At 42.5% G+C, this 20,356-nt stretch overlaps 1 protein-coding gene across 1 annotated transcript in view; it reads left to right on the top strand.

Moving 5' to 3' along the window:
- The window catches only part of WWC1 (WW and C2 domain containing 1), a 347,981-nt gene extending 329,866 nt beyond the window's left edge, over positions 1 to 18,115 (top strand). Inside the window, exons 20-23 of the mRNA XM_069199350.1 lie at positions 1,307 to 1,399; positions 2,396 to 2,626; positions 7,237 to 7,358; positions 16,971 to 18,115. Coding sequence (XP_069055451.1) covers positions 1,307 to 1,399; positions 2,396 to 2,626; positions 7,237 to 7,358; positions 16,971 to 17,037 — 513 coding nt within the window. The 3' untranslated portion in view covers positions 17,038 to 18,115. The remainder of the gene's footprint in view (positions 1 to 1,306; positions 1,400 to 2,395; positions 2,627 to 7,236; positions 7,359 to 16,970) is intronic.
- Positions 18,116 to 20,356: the final 2,241 nt, after the last annotated feature.

Here is a 20,356-nt window from a genome sequence, read left to right as displayed (position 1 = left end):
GTGGTGTGAGTGCAGCCAGAGAAGCCATGATGCTTGTTCTGCTAGTCTGGTTTGATGGTTCTGCTGGCTCTCTACATTGAAGTATAAAAAAAAATGATGGACAGAATACTTGAATTAATCTCAGCCACTGGTAATTACTGGGGCCGGCATGCCTGCCCATCATTATTTTGCACACCATGCAACCTCGGTTTGGACCCAGCCATATACACATCAGAACTGACCCTGCTGCTGCAGAAACAGCACAGTCCGAACTGCTAGGCCAGGACCTTCCTGAACCAGAACAAATGCAACTAGGTACCAGTTTCACTCTTATTAGGGCTCATCAGTAAGTTACAGCTTGGTTCCAGCGGCACAATATACACAGGACCCATGTCTAGGCATATCTGTTCCAATTAGTTAGTCACACTGAAGAAACAAAAAAGTGATGGATGGAATGCTTTAATTCATCTCTGCCACTGGTAATTACTGGGGGCAGCATCCCTGTCCATCACAAAATTGCACACCATGCAATCTCAGTTTAAATGCACCCATATGCTAATCAGACTTTACCTCGCTCCATTGGGAATAGTTCAGCCCGAACTGCCAGGCTTGGTCCTCCTGAACTGGAACACTAGCAACCCAAGAATGGTTTCACCCTTATGCGTAGTTATTTGAAATTGGTATGCATCGAAAGGAAGAGCCCTTTAGGTTCTCTTGGAATGGTTTGTTATTTATGCTTTTGTAATGGAGCTTCTTGGCGTTATAAAGAGCTACAACTTAATCAGCACCCAAAAAGTAAAACCATTACAATTAGTTTGATAGTACAGCTATTTCTGAAAAATAAGGAACAAATCTCCATTATTGTAGGTCGAAAAGCAATATTTTCCTTGTTTTTTTTTTTTTTTAAACTGAGGGAAGACAGGGTTCAGAGTACATAAGGAATATTTCTTATTTCTTTAGCAGCTGGATTGAGATGGCGCTGTCTCCAGAAATGAGATTTTTTTATCCGCTGGGCTTCCAGTAGTCATTGCCCCCAAGACTGTAAGGACCTTTTGAGAAAATAGAGCTGAAATTTAGGGATCAAAAAAGATGGGAGTGAATGTGGAATACCTTATGTACAAGTATCATGCATCCTAAAACTGAAAGCCGAAGTAGACTTCTTAAAATAAGGGTGATGTGTTCTCCTTAACTAATTCCAGTTAAATGACAGACTGGAATAGGTACAATATGGCTGTATTTGCATGGAGCCGTGACCAAACAGGCAGCTGCATAGAAAGTGTTTATTTAATAAAAAATTAAAATAAAATGTTGATTTATTTCTCTATAGCTGAACCGCAGTGACAGTGACAGCTCAACGCTAACTAAAAAGCCATCATTTGTGAGGAACTCCATGGAAAGACAAAGTGTACGGGTAAAGCAGGTAAGACATAACCCGAAAGCTTTTTAGTTTACCATTTTTTCGTTTGCTATAATGAATGCAGTTGGAGACTTTTTGATCTTGGTTGTATCACCTATATATAGGGGTGTGCTAACTTGCAATCTTTTTTCCTGAGAAACATCAGCATTTGTACTAAGTATCTTGCAACTTTGCAAAATTCTGTAAGGTTCTGAAATTGTAATAAATAAAATACGGCATCAGGTACGTTCTGTGGAAAATCTTTGAACGAATCCTCAATTTCAATGGGAGAGTTTTCTTGTAAATATTTTTTACAAAATTATTTCACTAAAAGATTTTTCTTCCCCAAGAACTTTCACCTGTTGGTGAAATTTTTACCAATACAAAACACAACTTGAAGTCGCAAAACTTCAAGGGTAAAAATGCTTCAGCCCAGTGCTCTATGGTTGTGGTCACTTGTCCAAACAGCTGTAACTGGTAAAGGGACTATAACTAGGAGTAAATCTTGCTGCTGTCTGTATTAATTGCGTGTTTGGTGACTCAAAAAATTATACCTTTTCTCGTTGAGTGATCAGTTTTTTTTGGGAAAGGTTTTGCTTCTCTGGGTGATTTGCATCTGTGTCTGGCGTGGTGTTCTGATTTTTCTTTAAACCTGAGTAGATATATATTGTGGTCTGACGATATTTCCTATTAGGTTTTGAACATAGCTTTTCTAGGAAAGCAGTGAAATAGGACGTGTTGTACACACTTACATAGAATACATTTGTATTATGTTGATGTTCAGTACTGTGTGACGTTTCAACTAAGTCTGCTCTGTATGCGATTTATATTAAATAAAATGTATATTAAAACAGTCTGCCATGATAAAAGTTGTGCCATTGGGATGGCGGATTTTCTTTCTAAATAGCAACATTTTAGGCAGAAACAGCTTGCATCTCCTGTAATTAAATGTGGATTTTCTTCATAATAAGTTGTGACTGGCCCATTGATTTAACATTGATAATCCTTTGCTACTTCCAGCCAGCTGTTAAGATGCTCAGCACAGAGCGTGTAATTCGCACATCTTTGGACCTGGAATTGGATCTACAGGCAACAAGGACATGGCACAATCAGCTCTCACAGGAGATCTCAGAACTGAAAGAGTTGAAGGAACAGCTTGAAGAAGCAAAGCGCCAAGGTGAAAATGAACTACCTCAGCTGGTGAAAGATGATGACCGATTCAAGCTTTTGCTCACACAAGTGGAGAAACAGGTAGGCAGCCAACAGTCCTGATTTGTCCAATTCGTCTAATAATCACGAAGCTCTGTAATGATAGCCTAGGCCTGTATATCATGCATTGATGAGATTAGAAAAGAGTGTTGTGTTTTTGCTGATAATTCTCAGAGCCCTTCAGTGATGTGTTACTGGAATGTTCAGGTTGTGCATGATTCATAGGCTCCGCTTTAGGATGCAGTGTTAGTCCCTTAACCCACATGATTTAAAAATGCACCTGTAGCATAAGCATTTGCTGGGTGAGATGCTAATTAGATGCTATCCACCACAATCATGAACGACGCCCTCTCGGCAGGAAGAATATTCCATCTACCAGGGTTTTGAGGCAAACCTGAATTCTGCCTCTTGAACACAGTGTTCACTAAGGCCATTGGTTCTAATTCACATAGAGCATAAAGAAATAGTGAGCAGTGACCAGTGGGGCATCATGCTCTTCCTGCAAGTTCATTCTTGGCAGATGAAATATAAGGTGAGTTTTCAGCTAGCATCCTGCTTCAAAAACAGTGATGGATGGAATGCTTGAATTAATCTCAGCTACTAGCAGTTGCTTGGGGTGCATCCTATTCCACTGTAAATTGCCCACCGGGCACCCTCAGTTTCGACATAGCCCTAAGCAAATCTGTCTTCACTCTGCTCCAGTGGGAACAGTCCTGCCCAACCTGCCAGACCAGGTCCTCCCTGAACCGGACACAAGCAACCAAGGACACTTTCACCATTATTAGTGCTCAACAACCAGGTAAACTTCGGTTCAAGGGACAAAGTGAGCACAGGACCCATATCTAGGCACACTACTCACACTTAGGGCATGAAAAAAGTGATGGATGGATGCTTGAATTAATTTCAGCCACTGGCAATCACTAGGTTGGTTCCAGTGATCACAAGACCCACATCTGGGCATACCAGTCACCTTTAGGGCATTAAAAAAAAATGATGGATGGCATACCTGAATTAATCTCTGTCACCGGTAGTTGCTCAAGACCACATCTCAATCCACTATTCCCATTGAGACAGGGTCAAGTCTGATTAGCAGATGGCAGAGTTCATACTGAGGTGGTATGGCGGGGAAAAACAATGAATTGTGATGCAACCCAGAGCGATTACCAATGGCTCGGATTAATTCAAGCATTTCATCCATCACCTAGTTTTTATACCCTAACATGGATTTTACCATGGGAGAGCAGTAAGCTAGATTTGGAAAAGCAAAGTAGTGCTCTTCTTCAAGAATTAGTATTTGTAGTACTAAAGTGGCTCTTACTTTGTGGATGATTTGCGTCATGTGTAATATTGTGTAACTGCCACACACACGTCCAAGAACAGTTCAGCAATTTTAATGGAGAAGAGGAAATGGTGTTAGCATACCACATTATTTTAAAACAAATCCAAGCATGGCTGGCTAACCTCTGGAAAGAAAGGGGAGTCTGCCGTCGCTGAATAAATAGGGATCTGGCCAGGAGCGGCTTTCGTGGTGTGGAAGGGGTGGGGTGGTGCGTGGGGTGAGGGTGGCAGAAATAAACAGTAAATGTATCACATTAAAAAAAAAAAACACTTACCTTCGCCGCTCCTCTCCTCCGTCGGTGCAGGCAGGCACAGGCTCCCAGCCTGCCCTGCGGCCAATCCTGACACTGCTCAGAGCAGCATCAGGATTGGCTGAGAGCGCCCAGCTAGGTCGCTCCTAGGCAGACTGGGACCCTGTGCAGGCTCTCGAGCACACTGCGCATGTGTGTTTGGCCAGCCTGAGATGGTCAGCCAAACATAGATGCGCAGTGAGGGAGAGTGCTGTGCACTCCCCCTCACTGCTAGTCACCCCCGTGGCCCTGCCCCTTCAAAAGAAAACGATAGTAAACAAAGTTTATTTATTATTGTTTTCTTTTAAAGGTCTTGCAGCTGCCGCTGCTGGCGCGGATGACGACACTCCTCCGCCCTAATGGAGGAGCCGCACCTGGATCTGGTACTAAAAATACATTGTTAACACACAAAAGTGCCGCTGCAGGGACAGACTAACCTGCTTCCAACGCTTTGTAGTTTACAGGTTAGAAAGATGCATGCTGTCCACGAGAAGATAGAACTTTAACTGTACCAGCATACACAAAAATATTCTGTGGTACCCCATTCTCTCTCGCAGACTGCTTCATGTGTCTCTTGACAAGTCGATATTATAGTGCCAATTTTCCTGCTTTGGTTTGCGTCACCTAAAAGTTGTGCGGTACACAGTTTAATGAGCTTGAGCCTAACAACAAACAACCCATCAGCACCATTGGGAACGACAGACTTTTCAGTGAATGTTTCTGTACCGCCACAATCGCCGAGAGCTCAAAGTTTGAGTTGCTATTTTTGTGTTGTGAGCGGGAGGCTGACAGCTTTACATAAATACGGAGAACACGTAGGAATTTAACTGTCGCTCTATTTTTAAAGTGTCCCGTGAAACTAATTTTTTCAACAGCTACTTCCAAGGGGACAGGCAGAGCCAAACACGAGATCACATTACCCAGAGATAGGGATCTGCGGTCTCGACAAACTGACAACCTAGCCTCGGCCGACTCCGGAGAAACGGCAGCCATTGTTCAACGCAAAGAAAAGGCAGGCTCAGATTCACCAAATGTGGTTGCTGCTGGCCACAGCGTCTACCATTTCATTTCTGCCTTTTGGAAATGAAGCAAGAAAAACAGACAAAGCAAAGAGAGTGGATAGATAGCCAAGCTTGGGCTAACCACCGTGGTCTCGGCTTTCACTTGACAGCCAAGGTATTGTAGCTCCGGAAACCGTTCCAGGAGAGCATGTGAAACTGTGCTGACAAAGAGAAGGAATGTTAGTCAAACACACATTGTGCTCTTTTAATAATGGTCGGTGACATGTAAATTAAAAGATAGCAATGACCCAATCGAAATTTTCAGTGTACTCGCCTGCACTCTTTACAATGATAATGTGATGATTTTCTAATGGAATTTACAAAATTGAGAACTAAACCTCCTGATTACATTTAAGCTTTTTCAGGTGCCTACTCTGTTCAATAATATCTTAACTAGAGTTGCAGTTTTACATGCCCTCATTTACATGCAGTGGCACTTATTTTCCATTTTTAGGGTAGAGCCTGCGTTGCATGCGCTCGCGCATGCGTATCGCAGCGAGACGCTTTTGTATTTAGAAAAGGGCTCGGAGCCCTGTCAACTTCACGTCAGTGTTTTTTATTGGTTCGTGGGCTTGCCTAATAAAATCTGCTTGCTTTCATTAGTCGAAGGCAAGCATACGTCATGCTTTTCCGGTGGCTAGCCCTCCTCGAGCGCAGCGACCAAGTACAGAAAACATGCAAGGCTCGCTGTTTTCAGTCAGGCTCGTGGACTTCTTTTTCTCTAATTTACGAGCGCGATCTCGCTTGGCAGAAGTCGAGCGCTTTACATAGTTAATTTCACTTTTTTGGGTTGTGTACATAAATGCACTTTTGCCCGATAGGTGAAAAGTCGGGTTAGGAGTTTACAACGCAATCAGCTCTAACATGAGCAAACGCGAGACCCGTTGCATTGTAAATGCTTGTTATTCCTGCTTTTCAATGCCTTACTAGATACAGCGACAGCATTTCACGCCAAGCTAGATGGAATCTTGGCCGATGCAGAGATCCAGTGCCAGATATCCTGAACTTTTTTCATTCACAAACAGCCCAGATTGCTGTTTGCTTCTGCAAAACCGTTCTTTATTTTATACTTAACCTGTTTTAAGAGTCAATAAAATTTTTGTCACTCTTAAAATAGGTTTGCGCCTCCACACCGATTTGGGATTTGGAAGGTGTGTGTTGTAGGTGTTGCCTCGAAATACCGAATCAGTATGTGAAGAATGTGTGTTTTGTGACTGTGATGAGGTTGCAGAACATTAACAAATTACAGACTCCTGAGTGGGAGGTCCCAAGCTGTGTAAGGCCTACATGTGAGAGGAGACCTATATTCATGCGCTTCAGGAAAGACCTGACAGAGGGAGTGTTACTCTTTGCCTGATCCCATGAAAATTGATTGTGCTATAAGTTCAATGGAACCTGAACGTATCTATTTTCCCCTTACAGATATTGGCCTATTAGGCACTGTGAAGTAACCAAAAGTTCCGAAACCTTTACAAAAATATGTAATAGTTGAAAGCCAATATTAAAATGCCAATGTGGACTTTCTCACGCTTTGGTGGCTAGTCGGGTGATTTAGTTTGCATTTTCAGTAAGTGTGTTTTGTAACTGTATCACTAACCAGCAGGTCAATAGGAAAGCGCCAAAGCAGGTACTGGCAGTAAGAAACCTGTGTAATGCATTCATTTAGGAAACAAGATGTATTTCTGGTAATATAATTACCAAACACATTTATGAGAAATTAAAAAATATATCAACATTGTGATTCTCCATGTAAATCGTGTTCACATACTGGGAGTTTTACAGTGACAAAATGTTTATATTTACATTGCTTTTATAGAGTAGATTAACTTCATTTAAGTGATGTAAGCCTTAAAAAATGAAAGTCTTTATAAATGACTATTCCTTGCTCACTTGTTAGCAGATACAAAATCTTATGGGACAGGTGTATGATGCATTTATATTTTGTATTACTACAACTATACAGGTGAAGAAGATAGAGCAGAAGCATGAGTTGCGAGCAAATAAAATGATGAAAGCAGCAGCTAAGGATGTGCACAGGTTGCGAGGCCAGAGTCGAAAGGAACCCGTTGAGGTGCAGTCATTCAGGTAAGGTTACAGTCTAAACCCAACAAAGACGAGGACTATGCCACGGCTTTCATTGGACATGAATAGGCCACAGTAGCTTTCTTTTATATGCCTGTTGTGTCGAAAAATGAGTATGAGTAATTGTGACTATATTCCTTAGTTTTTGTTCTCAATAGTAAGAGAGCTTACAACTGTAAACACGCAATACTTCTACTCTAACATTCAACTGTGTGGATGCCCCTTCTGACAGAAGCACCTGAATCGGGTATGGGATTAAAATGTGTTCTGCATAGCAGGTTTCATACCCACAAGTGGGTAGAAATAGTGTCGTTACAAATGTGCAATAGTGTAAAAACCCACCTCAGTGGTGCAGAGTACTTCAAAGGGAATGATGGAGTTTTTTTTTTTTAAACAATATGTTGGCTGCAAATACACATGCTATGCACACTTCTGCCATCTAGTGTTGAGCTTAGTCTTTACAACTTGTTTTTCTCAAAGAAGTCTTTTTTTGCTGATGTGACATCGAGTCTCCTACCCTTCAAGAGAATGCGCATGTCCAACGGCTCCATTGTTAGGTTGATAGATTGTTAGTTCAGATGGATTGAGCTGGAGCTCTGTGCATCTTTGATGCCTTTGCGGCGTGTGGGTGCCTAACGGGCTCCTAGCAGCCTCTGCTCAATGAAACCAACATCGTCTAATCATCAGCAGCAATCGGGTCCAGGTTTTCAGCCACCATCTCGGTTCAGGTCGAATTCAACACCACAGCCCCTTTCCAGGACCTGCTGGGAGTGTTTGGCTCCAAGCAATTGTAGGGAAAAAGAACGGACTCTTTCAGAAATGCTTACAGTGTGTGGCTAAATAGGTGTACTCAGATAAGCGCAACGTCTGTAACCTTTGCTTTTCACTGGAGCATAAACAGCAGGCCTGCGCAGCCTGCTGTCTGTTAAAAAATAAAAAGCCCTTACCTCGAGACAGGACTGACGCCTAGCCCATAACATGGAGATGACAGTGGAAGCTGAATTCTCAGTAGACTGGAAACAACAACACCTGGAGATCAGCAATCAGGAAGAAAGTGATGTTCCAGTAAGAGGGGACACCACCTTGTGCAGTCCGCACTGTGTCACCTCTGATGAGTCCAGCCAACACAAAGAGGATGAGGAATTGGCCATGTCAGTAGTGGAACCACCACAAGGACAGACAGCATCTGAGTCGGGCCCTAGATAAGGAAAACACCAAGGGCTATAAGTACCTTAAACCCACACAAAGAAAATTAATCCACAGTCCTCCCATCATCACATGGATGCATCACAGCCTTCCTGTTTTGGCTGACAGCGAGATTGAGCCTTGGAGCTGAGACAGGATGAGATTATGCTCGATCCAGGGACAGGAACAGAGATGCACAAAGCAGAACTCGATGCTGAGAAAGTCATCGATACCTGCACAGTGTATGATGGCAGCAAAGGTCCCGACACCTCTCCTCCTTTCACCATTGACAAAACTGTCGAAGATGACCAAGCGTGTAGTGTCGACACACACCTCATCGGAGCCAAAAACGCACATCAACTCAGAGAAAGATCCCAGAGCAAGCCGCATTTCGATGCCAAAAAAGGCAGTGGCATTGATGGCTTTGACATCGCTCTCCTATGCCCAAAGTGAGTGTAAAAAAAAAAAACACACAGAGGCACGCATAGTGCAAAAGTCGGCTAAGACGCACATGATTTCTGAGTCAGAAGGACACATATTTGAAAACCTCCATGAACTCAAGCACACAAAAACACCCTATTCCACATGAACATTTGCTTGAGAAGGCTCATACAAGGAAAAGGCATGAGACTGCCCCCCTCCCCCTCCCCAACAGCCTCTTCCAAAGAGGAAAAGTATAGAGCATAAGACCACAAGTCCTATGCCAATTGATTTTTCTCCATCTCCACAACCGAAGACATGATACACTCTGCCGAAGTGGAGACAGGGATCCCTAGTCCACTACACACATGATATAAACTCACATGGAGACCCTCCCTGAAGCCCGGAGCCATGGGATGCATAAGACATAGTATTGTCAGACCCAAAAAGTGAAGTCCCAATACCAGTGAAACTATCTCCTCCAGATGATACCTCCTCATACCATAGTGTTATTCAGCAAGTTGCTGAATATCACAAGGTACAGATGCATAACACAGAGTAGGAAACAGAGATCCTGGTAGGGACACTCTCCAAGACAGAGCGCTCAGTGCAGTACCTACCAATGATAGGGTCCATGCTCATGGTCTCCACAGAGATCTTTAAAGACCCGGTCAAGACTACTGTCTTTACACCGTGAATTGAGAGGAAATACAAACCTTTCCCCACTGACCAACTTTATACCAGGGGGCATCCAACAGCTGATTCCTTAGTGGTAACAACAGCAAGAAAAAGAGCAACTTCCCAGAGTACTGAAGGCACGCCTCCTCCAGACAAGGAAAATAAGCATAGATGCAGCAGGGAAAAGGGTGGCAGTTGGGGACGCCGATGTTTAGCGAATAGCTAATTAGATAGGATTCCTATCAAGGTATAACAGGGCTACCGAGGACAATATAGAAGACCTAATACAACATTTCCCAGAAAACCACAGGAAAAGAGGGAAGAATCTGGTCGCAGAGGATAGACAAGTCTCAAATGCAACCATACTTTGTGCCTTAATAGTACTGACACGGCTGCAAGAGGGATACATTTCTCCATACTCCTCCACAGGCATGCCAGGCTTTGCATCTCTGGTTTCAAGCCAGAGGTGCAACAATACGTACTTAATGTTCTGTATTATGGAGATCATCTGTTTGGCCCAATGGTAGATTCCCAACTAGAAAAGATTAAAAAGGAGACCAAGAGCACAAAATCCATGGGAGCCTTGCAGTCTACTACACCACCTCAGCAGTACCCCCTCCGTCACCCAAACATACCAAAAGCAGCAGCAGCATATCCCCAGCAAGCTGGCAAGTGCTGTTACACAGGAGGCTTCAAACAGAAGGGTAAAGGTCGAGGAACTCTTCCAAACAGTGACTTAACCACACACTCCCCCCGACCACATAACATGGGAAGTCTACAATTTCATCAGTTGTGGCCAGAAATAAAATCTGACCAGTGGGTGCTATTATCCATCTGCAAAGGATACTCGATAGAAATCAAAACCCACCCACCAAACATTCCTTCATACAAACAAACCCTCAGCATCTTCACCTTCTGAAAGAAGTAAAAGCCCTTTTGGTAAAGGGTGCCATAGGGCCTGTACCATACAGACATCAAGTCAAGGGGGCGTACTCCCTTTAATTTTACATAGCCAAAAAAGATGGGATACTGAAATCAATACTGGATCTGCAACCACTCAGTCTTTACATCCTGTCAGAACACTTTCACATGGTGACCCTACAGAACGTAATACCACTACTACAAGAAGGCAACTTCATGACAGCACTAGATCTGAAGGACGCATACTTTCATTAACTTATTCATCCAGAACATTGCCAGTATCTCAGATTTTTGATGAGTGATCGTTATTACCAGTCCAAAGTACTACTGTTTGGGGTTACAAAAGCCCCAAGAGTGTTTGCCAAATGTTTAGCAGTGTTGCTCATTTAAGAAGACACAACGTTCATGTCTTCCTGTACCTCAATGATTGGCTGGTGAAGAGTTCCAACAGACAGAGGTGCCTGCAAGCCACACAGGCTACCCTCAATCTGTTATGTAAATTATTGGGATTCATAATAAATGTTACCAAATCCATTCACAGCCTCTTCATATACAGCCCTATCGGAGAGCAGCGCTCAATTTGACCTCTGAGAAAGGATATTCCAATTTACTGAGGGTTCTCATTCTCCAGAATCAACTGGCTCTCTTTCAGCTAGTCAGGATGGCCTTGCCCCTTCTGGGCATGATGACCTCTTGCATAGTCACAGTTCGACAAGCCAGGCTACACATGCACCTATTACAGGAGTGTCTAGCACCTGAGTGACCACAAGCAGGGGGCAACTTGGAGAATCTAGTGTTGGTTTCACTGAGGGCAGACTTTTTAGGACCCAATACTGCAAGTGACTATCACCATGGATGCATCACTCATAGGGTGGGGTGCACACATGGAAATCCTCACAATCCAGGACCACTGCACTGCTGTTCAACAAAAGCTCCCCATCAACGTACTAGACTTTATAGCAATTGAGGTGGCTCTGAAAGCCTTCCTCCACTATTTAACGGGGAAGATTGTTCTTCTCCAGACAGACAATATGACAGCAAAGTGGCAGACCTGCTGAGTAGGATGCAGCAGCAAATCAAGAAGTAGGAACTCCACCCCCAAGTCCTCCACGATTACTTGAGGAACACCAGATATAGGCCTGTTTGCTACTGTAGAAAATGCAAAATGCTGAAACTGCCTCCAGGTGCCAACATCCACAGTCAATGGGCAATGCTCTATGATACTTGCGTACGCTTTGCCACCTCTTCCGCTCATTCCATATCTGGTGAGGAAACTCAAACAAGTCTCAAGATGATTCTAGTAGCTCCAACCAGGGCACATCAGCCCTGGTTCATTACACTATTGACATTGTCCCTAGTACCTCACAAGAAACTTCCCAACATATCAGATATTCTCCCTCACACCAAGGGCAGAGTCATGCATCCAAAACACAAGCAACTCAACCTTGCAGTCTGGCTCCTGAAGTTGTAGAATTTGGATATTTGCAATTGCATCTAGAATGTATGGACAGCCTAAAAGAGGTAAGACTCCCATCCACAAGAGCCTAATGTGCAGCTAAGGGGAAACATTTTGAACACTATTTTCCAACCCAGAATGTAGTCCCTTGCGCACCTACAGTACACCAGATAGTATGCTACCTTCTACAACTCCAAAAGGCACGTTTAACATACACTTCCATAAGGTTACATCTTGCAGCTACTGCAGCATATCTCTAAAACTGCAAGCATCAGTTTCTTTTTCTTATAACATTGCTAAAAGTTTTTATGGTAGGGTCAAACAAATAATTCCACCACTTACACCGCCAGTACTTTTGTGGGACTTAAATGTCGTTCTTACACAGGTAATGTCCACATCTTTTGAACCCACTGCATTTGTGTCCTCTGCCGTTTCTCTTTTGGATGGTTGTTTTTCTTGTTGCGATAACTTCCCTGAAAAGAGTTAGTGAATTTCCTGCTCTAGCCATAGTGGAGCCTTATTTTTCAGGATAAGATTTGCCTTTGTACAAGTCCAAGTTTCTCCCAAAGGTCATCTTTACATTCCACTTGAACCTCATAGTTAATTTACGATTTTTTTTCCTAAGCCAGAGACTGTGGCAAAGAGGGCTCTTCCTACACTTGATGTTAAAAGAGCACTCATGTATTATAACGCAAGGAGTAACTCCTTTAGGAAGACACAACAGCTTTTTAGAGCTTTCTCAAATCCAAGGACAGGTAACACCATTTCTAAAGCAGGAATTGCAATATGGATTGTGAAATGTATCCAGATTTGCCATGTAAAGGCCAAAAGATGTTTACCAACCATTCCAGGAGCACACTCTACAAGAAAGAAAGGTGATTTCATGGCTTTCATAGGATTTATCCCCTTAACAGATATTTGAAAGGCGGCTACTTGGTCGAATCCACACACGTTCACAAAACACTGTTGTGTGGATGTTCACACTAGACAGCAGTCTCTTGTGCAAGCAGTTTTAAAAACATAATTTTAAGCACCTGCACCATCTGATTCCTAGAGCCATTGCAAGAGAAGTACTGCTTTACAGACTATGCATAGCATATGTATCTGCAGCCAATACATGCTACCAGTGCTTAATTTGTAAATAAAAACATGCCGGCGCCCAAAACTCTCCTTTGAAACATGTGACTGCTGCAATTAAATGTGTGAGCACAGAATACTGAGGCAGCGTAATCCTGAAGCCACCTCGGGCCTCTTTAATCCAATTACAGCCACTCAAATGCCCCTTCAGCTCACTTGTGCATATTTCAGCTTTTTCCTTTTGTGATGCTTTTTAGTGTTTCTCTTCCTTCGTCTTTCCCATATGTGCCTTTTGCAGTAACTGTTTGGAGCAGAAACATAAGTGACGGCCCTAAAAAAATAAATGTTGGTGCCCAGCACCAGAAACCACTGGCTCAAATTAAGCACTGCGTGCTACGAATGGAGTATGTTACTTAACCTTGTAAGCATCCATTCATAGCGTGCAGTGCTACAGATCATATGCACCCTCCTGCCTCCCAGGCAGGTATAAGATGGTGTTGGATTTCTATATATGAAACACTATATATACCTCAGAACATGTAAAGTTTTCATCATGTTAAACAGGTTCATTAGCAAATACTATCTTCGAAAACCAACACACTCACCAACATGGAAGGGGGGAAAATGAATGATCTATCACTGGAGCCATTGGACATTTATTCTTTTTAGGAGGAGGACACTCAACATCACATGAGCAATAAAAATACTTCTTTAAAAAAAAAGAAATTGTCCAGGCCTAGTGCTAGATGGCAGGAGTGTGCATAGTATGTGAATCTGCAGCACTACAGGCTATGAACAACTGCTTACATTGTGAATAACACACCCCTTTTATCTTCTGTGTCTAAGGGGAAGAATTCAAAGCACCTACATATTGGGACCGTCCTGTGTCTGGGCACAAGTGACAAAGTAGTCTGAAAAAAATAGGCTCAGCATAGAGCATTTAGACTTGCCTATCTCGAACAAATAATGATGTTTTCATGATCATGGATACACAAATTAGGATCTCTACAAGCATAAATTGAATACTGTAAATGGAGGCGGGTGAGTATGCAGTTGACAGCAAAAGAACTGCTATTAAATAGACTTGTCGTGCTCTATACATAAGATGAAAGAAGTCCCAGCCATTTATCTTTAATTAGGCTTTCTAAGGCCATATTAAGTGATTTACTTACATCAGCTATCGATTTTCTTCTTTTTTGTCTAATCCTGGATTGCAAAGACATATTGGGGACATTTTGAACGCTTACCTAGGAATTCATTAGGCCCATTAACCTTACAATGGCGTTCTGTTTGTCACTCCCGTTTGCGTGCTTTATATTTGCTGGCTATATTTGTTTTAGCCCATCTAGCAGGTCTTTGACTCTCCCGGGGAGCCTAGCCTCTTTCTGAACTCTCTGACTGGCTTATTCTGTTCTTCCATGAGCGCTTGCTTTTTGGGAGTTCTTTTTTACTTTTTCAGTGAAGCTCTCCATGAAAGTACTTGTGCCTTCTATCTGTCTCCCTTGTATGCTTTTCTCTAACACTCCTCCCCTCCCAGAAGCTCTTCGGTTTTGGAAGGAGGCCTCAAATAATGCCGCTGCAGTGCGATCGCCGTGGTTTCGTGTTAAATAGTTTAGATTTGTTGTGAAGCAGCGCGCTCTTGTGGCAGAGGCTACACGAAACAGATTATCTCTTGTCAATTGAACTTTTTCTCCTGTATAGCTTTGGGGTTTTTGCTGCAGAATGGGGTCGAGATGGCGACCCTCTTTGCCATCGAACCACGTTCTTTCTTTACCCCCGCAATGCATCGTATGGCTGCTGCGGAGCCGACTTGCTAGGCAACGTCCAGGGTCACAAAGAGTGCTTTGCTGGAACAGCCGTGTCAACCAAGTTCAAGCAGCCTAGCAAATCAATGCTGCATGTCATTTAGAAGTTCCAAGATTTTCAAGAATTTCGCAGCCACCTTTTAGCTAAAACAAATATTTCAGTACACTTTAGCATTGTCATAAAAATATGCAACAACACTAATAACCAATATTTGGCCGCAAAAATGCACACCCATTCTAGGGAATTATCCAAATCATACGAAAAGAGGACCCAACTTGAGAAACTACTTCAAAGCCAGACTAACAGAACAAGGTGCTTTGCGGATGCTAACTCCATAGTAGTTTACAAAGTACTCGCCACGGTTGTTAGGGAATATTACTCATTTCCTTACCTTCGATTGGTCGCAAGATTCCATTAGCACTTTAATGATTTGAATTTAACTTACCCGTCCGTCTCTGTACTGGCACTAAACACACTGAACCATATTAGTACCATATAGAACTCTTGCTGATGTCGCCAACAGCTGCTTCTAATCACAGACATATGTTAAGCCAGTTCCAACCACTGCGTGCAGAAGCATTGTGGCACATACACTGTATTCGATACAATTACATCTTTAAGTGCTACAGGTCTGTCTTCCTAATACACAACGTCAAGTCATAATTGAATATGCGACGCATCACCTTTGCTTTTTAGAGCATTTGCATTGTACCACAACATAAGATTTTAACTTACTGCAGCAATATCAGCTTGAAAAATACAACTAATTTAGCACTCCGTGCAAAGGTATATTCATAACCGCTCTTAAAACGCCTGCATTCCCTCTGTATTTGATGTTGTGTAACATACTAAAGCTTCTTAAGGTAAAACATCAGAGTAACAGAATATAAGAGAACTGACTTAAGAACAACAACTTATCATTCATATGTCTTCTCTGCATACAAACCATATCTGTCTGCTTTAGTACAGCTTCTGTGTGCTGTAACAATACGTAAAGTGGGCTTGGTGCCATCCCATTGCTCATTGGTTGCCTTTCTTGTCAATCTCACTTGAATGCTTCTTAATCAATGGACTCTCTTCCGCTTCCTGTGTTTTGTTCCTACACCCCGGAGCATAGCTTCTTTACCGTCCTTTTGATGGTATGACTTGTGTCTTATCGATTCCTTATATTCAGAATGGATCTTTTTCTTGTGATTTCAGTATGCTATTGAGTGCATGCATTTTCTTGTGTTCTTGTGTGCTGCTTAACACTCAAATTCCTACCCTTCCCTGCTGTTTGTTGCTCACCCAGCGACCCCCCGCTCCCCCCCCCCCCCCCCCGGCCCCGCAAAATTTGTCTCCAGCATTTCTCATCCCTCCTTGTGTGGCTTTTCTTTTTTATTTTTCGCCCACACTAATTGCATCTTCGCCACTAAGCCCCCACCCATATTCCCACATTCCCCTATTTCCTGTTGCTGTTTTACATTAGCAAACATCACTGGCAAAGTCAAAAAGTCAGGTTATGCTACTGAATGGGGAGAACGTTTGGTTTGCCAGTGTTTGTTAAATGTTACCATCTTATTCAAGCGATTCATTTCCACTCACCGCCTGTTCAGACTGCGAGGTGTATAGAAGGGAACACATGACACAGATGCTAAGTGTATCCAGCTCACAATTTTTTTTACAAAAATGTAGCTCGTTTCCATGTGAGCAAACGTACAATTAAATCATCGTTTCAGCTACTCTGTTTGCAGATTAGTAACCTGCTCTTTCAGCTCGGTTGTATAAATCTCTTCCCTCCATTCACCCAGTACACCACAAACTCCGGGTTGTCCTTATCAGACATGAACACACGGGCTCGTGTCCCTTTGTTGAGCAGATGAAATCTGCGCCCCCTTGCGGTGTTTCTTTCATGGTACAATAGTTTGTGCTTAATTGCATTAAGTGACAGTAAATGCGATAAGCTCTATTGATTATTGTATTTATGTTCATGGCACACACTAATCAATGTACACAGAGAAGTTAAGGCACTAGCCAATTGCTTTGCTTTATGTTCTAAAGCTGTTTTCATTGATGGTGTTTTTATCTTTCAGGGAGAAGATGGCGTTTTTCACTCGACCAAGGATAAACATTCCCAATCTCTCTGCTGATGATGTTTGACCACCATAAAGTATTTTCCGTGTTTTTCTTTGTTCTAGGCACCGATACAATTAAGTGTCATTTGGTGTTACTGATAAGTCTTATGGTGTTATGAAGGTACCAAGCTAATTGTACATTAGAACTCTGACCGGTTGTGTATGAATTTGTTTGTTTTAGTTGTATTCTACTATTGATGTGAGAACCAGTTTTAATTTTACAAGTGTGTATAGTTTGTATATTTAGAAATGTATTTTGGGGAAAGAAATTTTTAATGAAAAAGGCAGCACTTCGTGCTGTATTATTCTTAAATACAATTATGTTCTTAGAATTTTGTACAGCTTTACTTAATAGAGGATTTACTGCAATAAAATAAATTAAGGAAACCTCCTCCTTTCTAAAGAGATTATAAATATATATATATATATATATATGTATACTTGTGTGATACAGATATTATTTGCCACTTGTGTTTTCCTTGACAAAGTATTTTGTACATTTAAGAAAGGCAGGAGCAGGTTAAGCTGTAAAGTGTTGTGTATGATCTCTTTGTGAACTGTGACAGTTTTGAGCGAGGGGTGACTGCATCAGAATTTGCAGATTGACGCCACCTTTCCAAAGCCTACTGTCAAAGGAAGCGCTGGGGCGCTGGCTTCATTTAAATTCCTGTTGATACCATTATAGAGGATTCAGAGCTGAAGTAAGGAGGCAGAATCAATAATGGTTCCTGTGCCCTGGCTAAAGCAGCCTTAAACAATATTTTTTATTTTATTTTATTTTTTGTAACTTTGAAAATGTCTTAACAAACAATGGCACAATTTTCAGTTTTTTGACAGGGATGGTGAAACCCATCCTTAAAAAAATCAATTGTTTCCAGACTTCTGATACTCCAGCACTTGTAACACCCTGAAGCAATCATTGCGGCCTAGATTTAGGTACAATTCATCAAGACTTGCATATCAAGGTTGCGGGCAGTGTTCTGCGACTATCCAGCGCGCTGGACATGAGGAGGCCTGCATAGCAGTAGAAATAAATCTGAACGATTTTGCATTACTATTTCCATTGTTCGGTGTATAGCAATAAACATGTTTGAACTGTAGAACTGTCAACCTGCCTTTTAATGCATAGTAAGACACAGCACTTGTATGGGTTATGACTTGCAGTGTCAAAAGTAGCCAATGACGTCGGTGAGTGTGGGCTCTCTAAGGTTGGTGGTGGTGGTGTACGTTTGTGTTGAACGATGCTTTGTTGTAGGACTAGGCAGTAGTAGGCAGCCACAGTGATCTTAATCAGTAAAGCCAACGTGGCTCAAGCAAAATGTAACTTATCCTAGGTCAGTAAAAACTTAGTGATCGTTCCCGTGGTCATTTCTGTTCCATCTGTCACTTCCGCTTTCACTTTAGCTATTCAAATTGCATTTAAAGGAAGCAGGAATGAATCTCGTGATTGCTTGACGTTTTGTTTTTAGTAACACTGACCATGAGGCCTTCTCGAAAAAAAAAAAATGCATCACATAAAATTAGACACAGCACTCAAAAGCACATAGCAGTAAAGTTCTGTGTAATGCGTAAAACTGTGAGCAATAAATCAAACGTATATAGTTAAGAATAAATTGGAATTGGCAATGTAAATACATGTTTTGGTAAATACTGTGCAGCCTGTCAATGTTCTATATAATATTGCTACCTAACTTCACAATGTGGTCATTTCTGACATTAGTGTTGTGCTTTAATGAACTGGAGAACTAAATATCTTTGTTAGCTCTAGTGTTTTAAAATTGAATCCTCTTGAAGCATTTCCCGTTACCACACCCTCATTTATTGTTTTTGTAGTCCACCAATAACGTAGAACACAAATATGTGCTCCAAATCATGGACAGGGATGTTGAGGGCCAGCAAAGAAAACGCCATGTCTGAATACTTAAGCGGCTTGATTCAGAGTTTGGCGAACACTGTACACTGCCACAGACATGGCAGAGTCACTTGTCCAAAACGCTTGTGGTCTGATCGTTCTCTTTAGACTCAAGTGAACTGTCATATTTCTAACGGCGGTGACCCCACTGCTCTCCCAGTGAAAATCCTACACCAGCGGCCTGACGGAGTTGGGTCATCAGTGTAGCAGACCCTTAAACCAAATGCTGGTTTGGATTCTTTGGGGGACGCTCTCAGAATGTGCCTGTCCTCAGTACTCTGCATTTAAACGAAGTGACTTCATGGTAGCTCATCAAGTAAAGTCCTACTACTCTTCCGTGACTGCGTGATTCTCCCTTCAGATACTACAATTGTGGCCAGCGCAGTACGAGTGAGCAATTAGATGATTATCGGATATGACTTTCAAATTTAGTTTCCTGGGATGGGCGGCTCCTCCGCTGAGGTGGAGGAGCGTCACCCCCCTGCTTTCAGCAGAAGAGGCATGAAAAATAAAATGGTAATAACAAAGCGTTATTATTATTTTATTTTTCGGTGAGCCAGGTTAGGGCGGGCCGGTCAGTAGGGGGCTGGAGGTTGGAGTTGTTGGTGCACCATAAGTGCGTATGTGTGTTTGGCTGGCTGTGTTCGGCCATGCAACAGACATGCGCACTTTGCATTTCCCCACCTGGCTGTATTGAACAGCCAGGAGGAGAAAGTGCACAGGGTGCCACTCCCTCTGTGAGCAACGAAGCAGGACGCTCACACCAATCACGGTGCTGCTGTCATGCTGGTGACAGCAGGGCCGTGATTGGAGGGGAGTTGTGCTTTAGGGAAGAGGACGGAGGAGATGAACCCGTCTGCGTCTGTGGGAAGGAGGTAGGTGTTTTCTTTCTTTCTTTTTTTTTACATTTTATTGCATACTCCCCATTCCCACAGTGCCCCGCCACACATGGTCAGTGGCAGCCACCACTGGTTCCTGGTTATGTACAAAGAAACCCAGAGTACCTAGTTATGGAACCCTCAAGTGTCTTTCGGCTTTCATATACAGATACATGAAGAAATAGCATTGATTATTCCTGCTGTTATGGAGTAACTGGGTTAAAATCCCGCACACTCTGCAATCTTTGCACACATGTTTAAGGAGATCCAGAATACGATGGGTTCCAAAGAATATGCTCAGTCCTCTGTTCGCCTTTCTTTTAACATGGACACACATGAATATATGAGTCGTTGGTGATTTGAGATTAGTAATACCCTGGAGATAAATGAATAGTGGTACCACGGGGATATATATTGACATTGCTGAAGATGAGTAGCCCTAGAAATTCCAAGGGAAGGTCTCTCAACCGGCAGCTGTTTGCTGGCTTCAGTGGGGCAATGAATCATATTTTAGGAGACACTATATATGTATATTCAACCACTTAATTATCTTT

Source organism: Pleurodeles waltl, chromosome 7 (assembly GCF_031143425.1).
Source record: "Pleurodeles waltl isolate 20211129_DDA chromosome 7, aPleWal1.hap1.20221129, whole genome shotgun sequence".
Taxonomy (NCBI): Eukaryota; Metazoa; Chordata; class Amphibia; order Caudata; family Salamandridae; genus Pleurodeles; species Pleurodeles waltl.
This window is presented reverse-complemented; position numbering and strand designations above follow the sequence as displayed.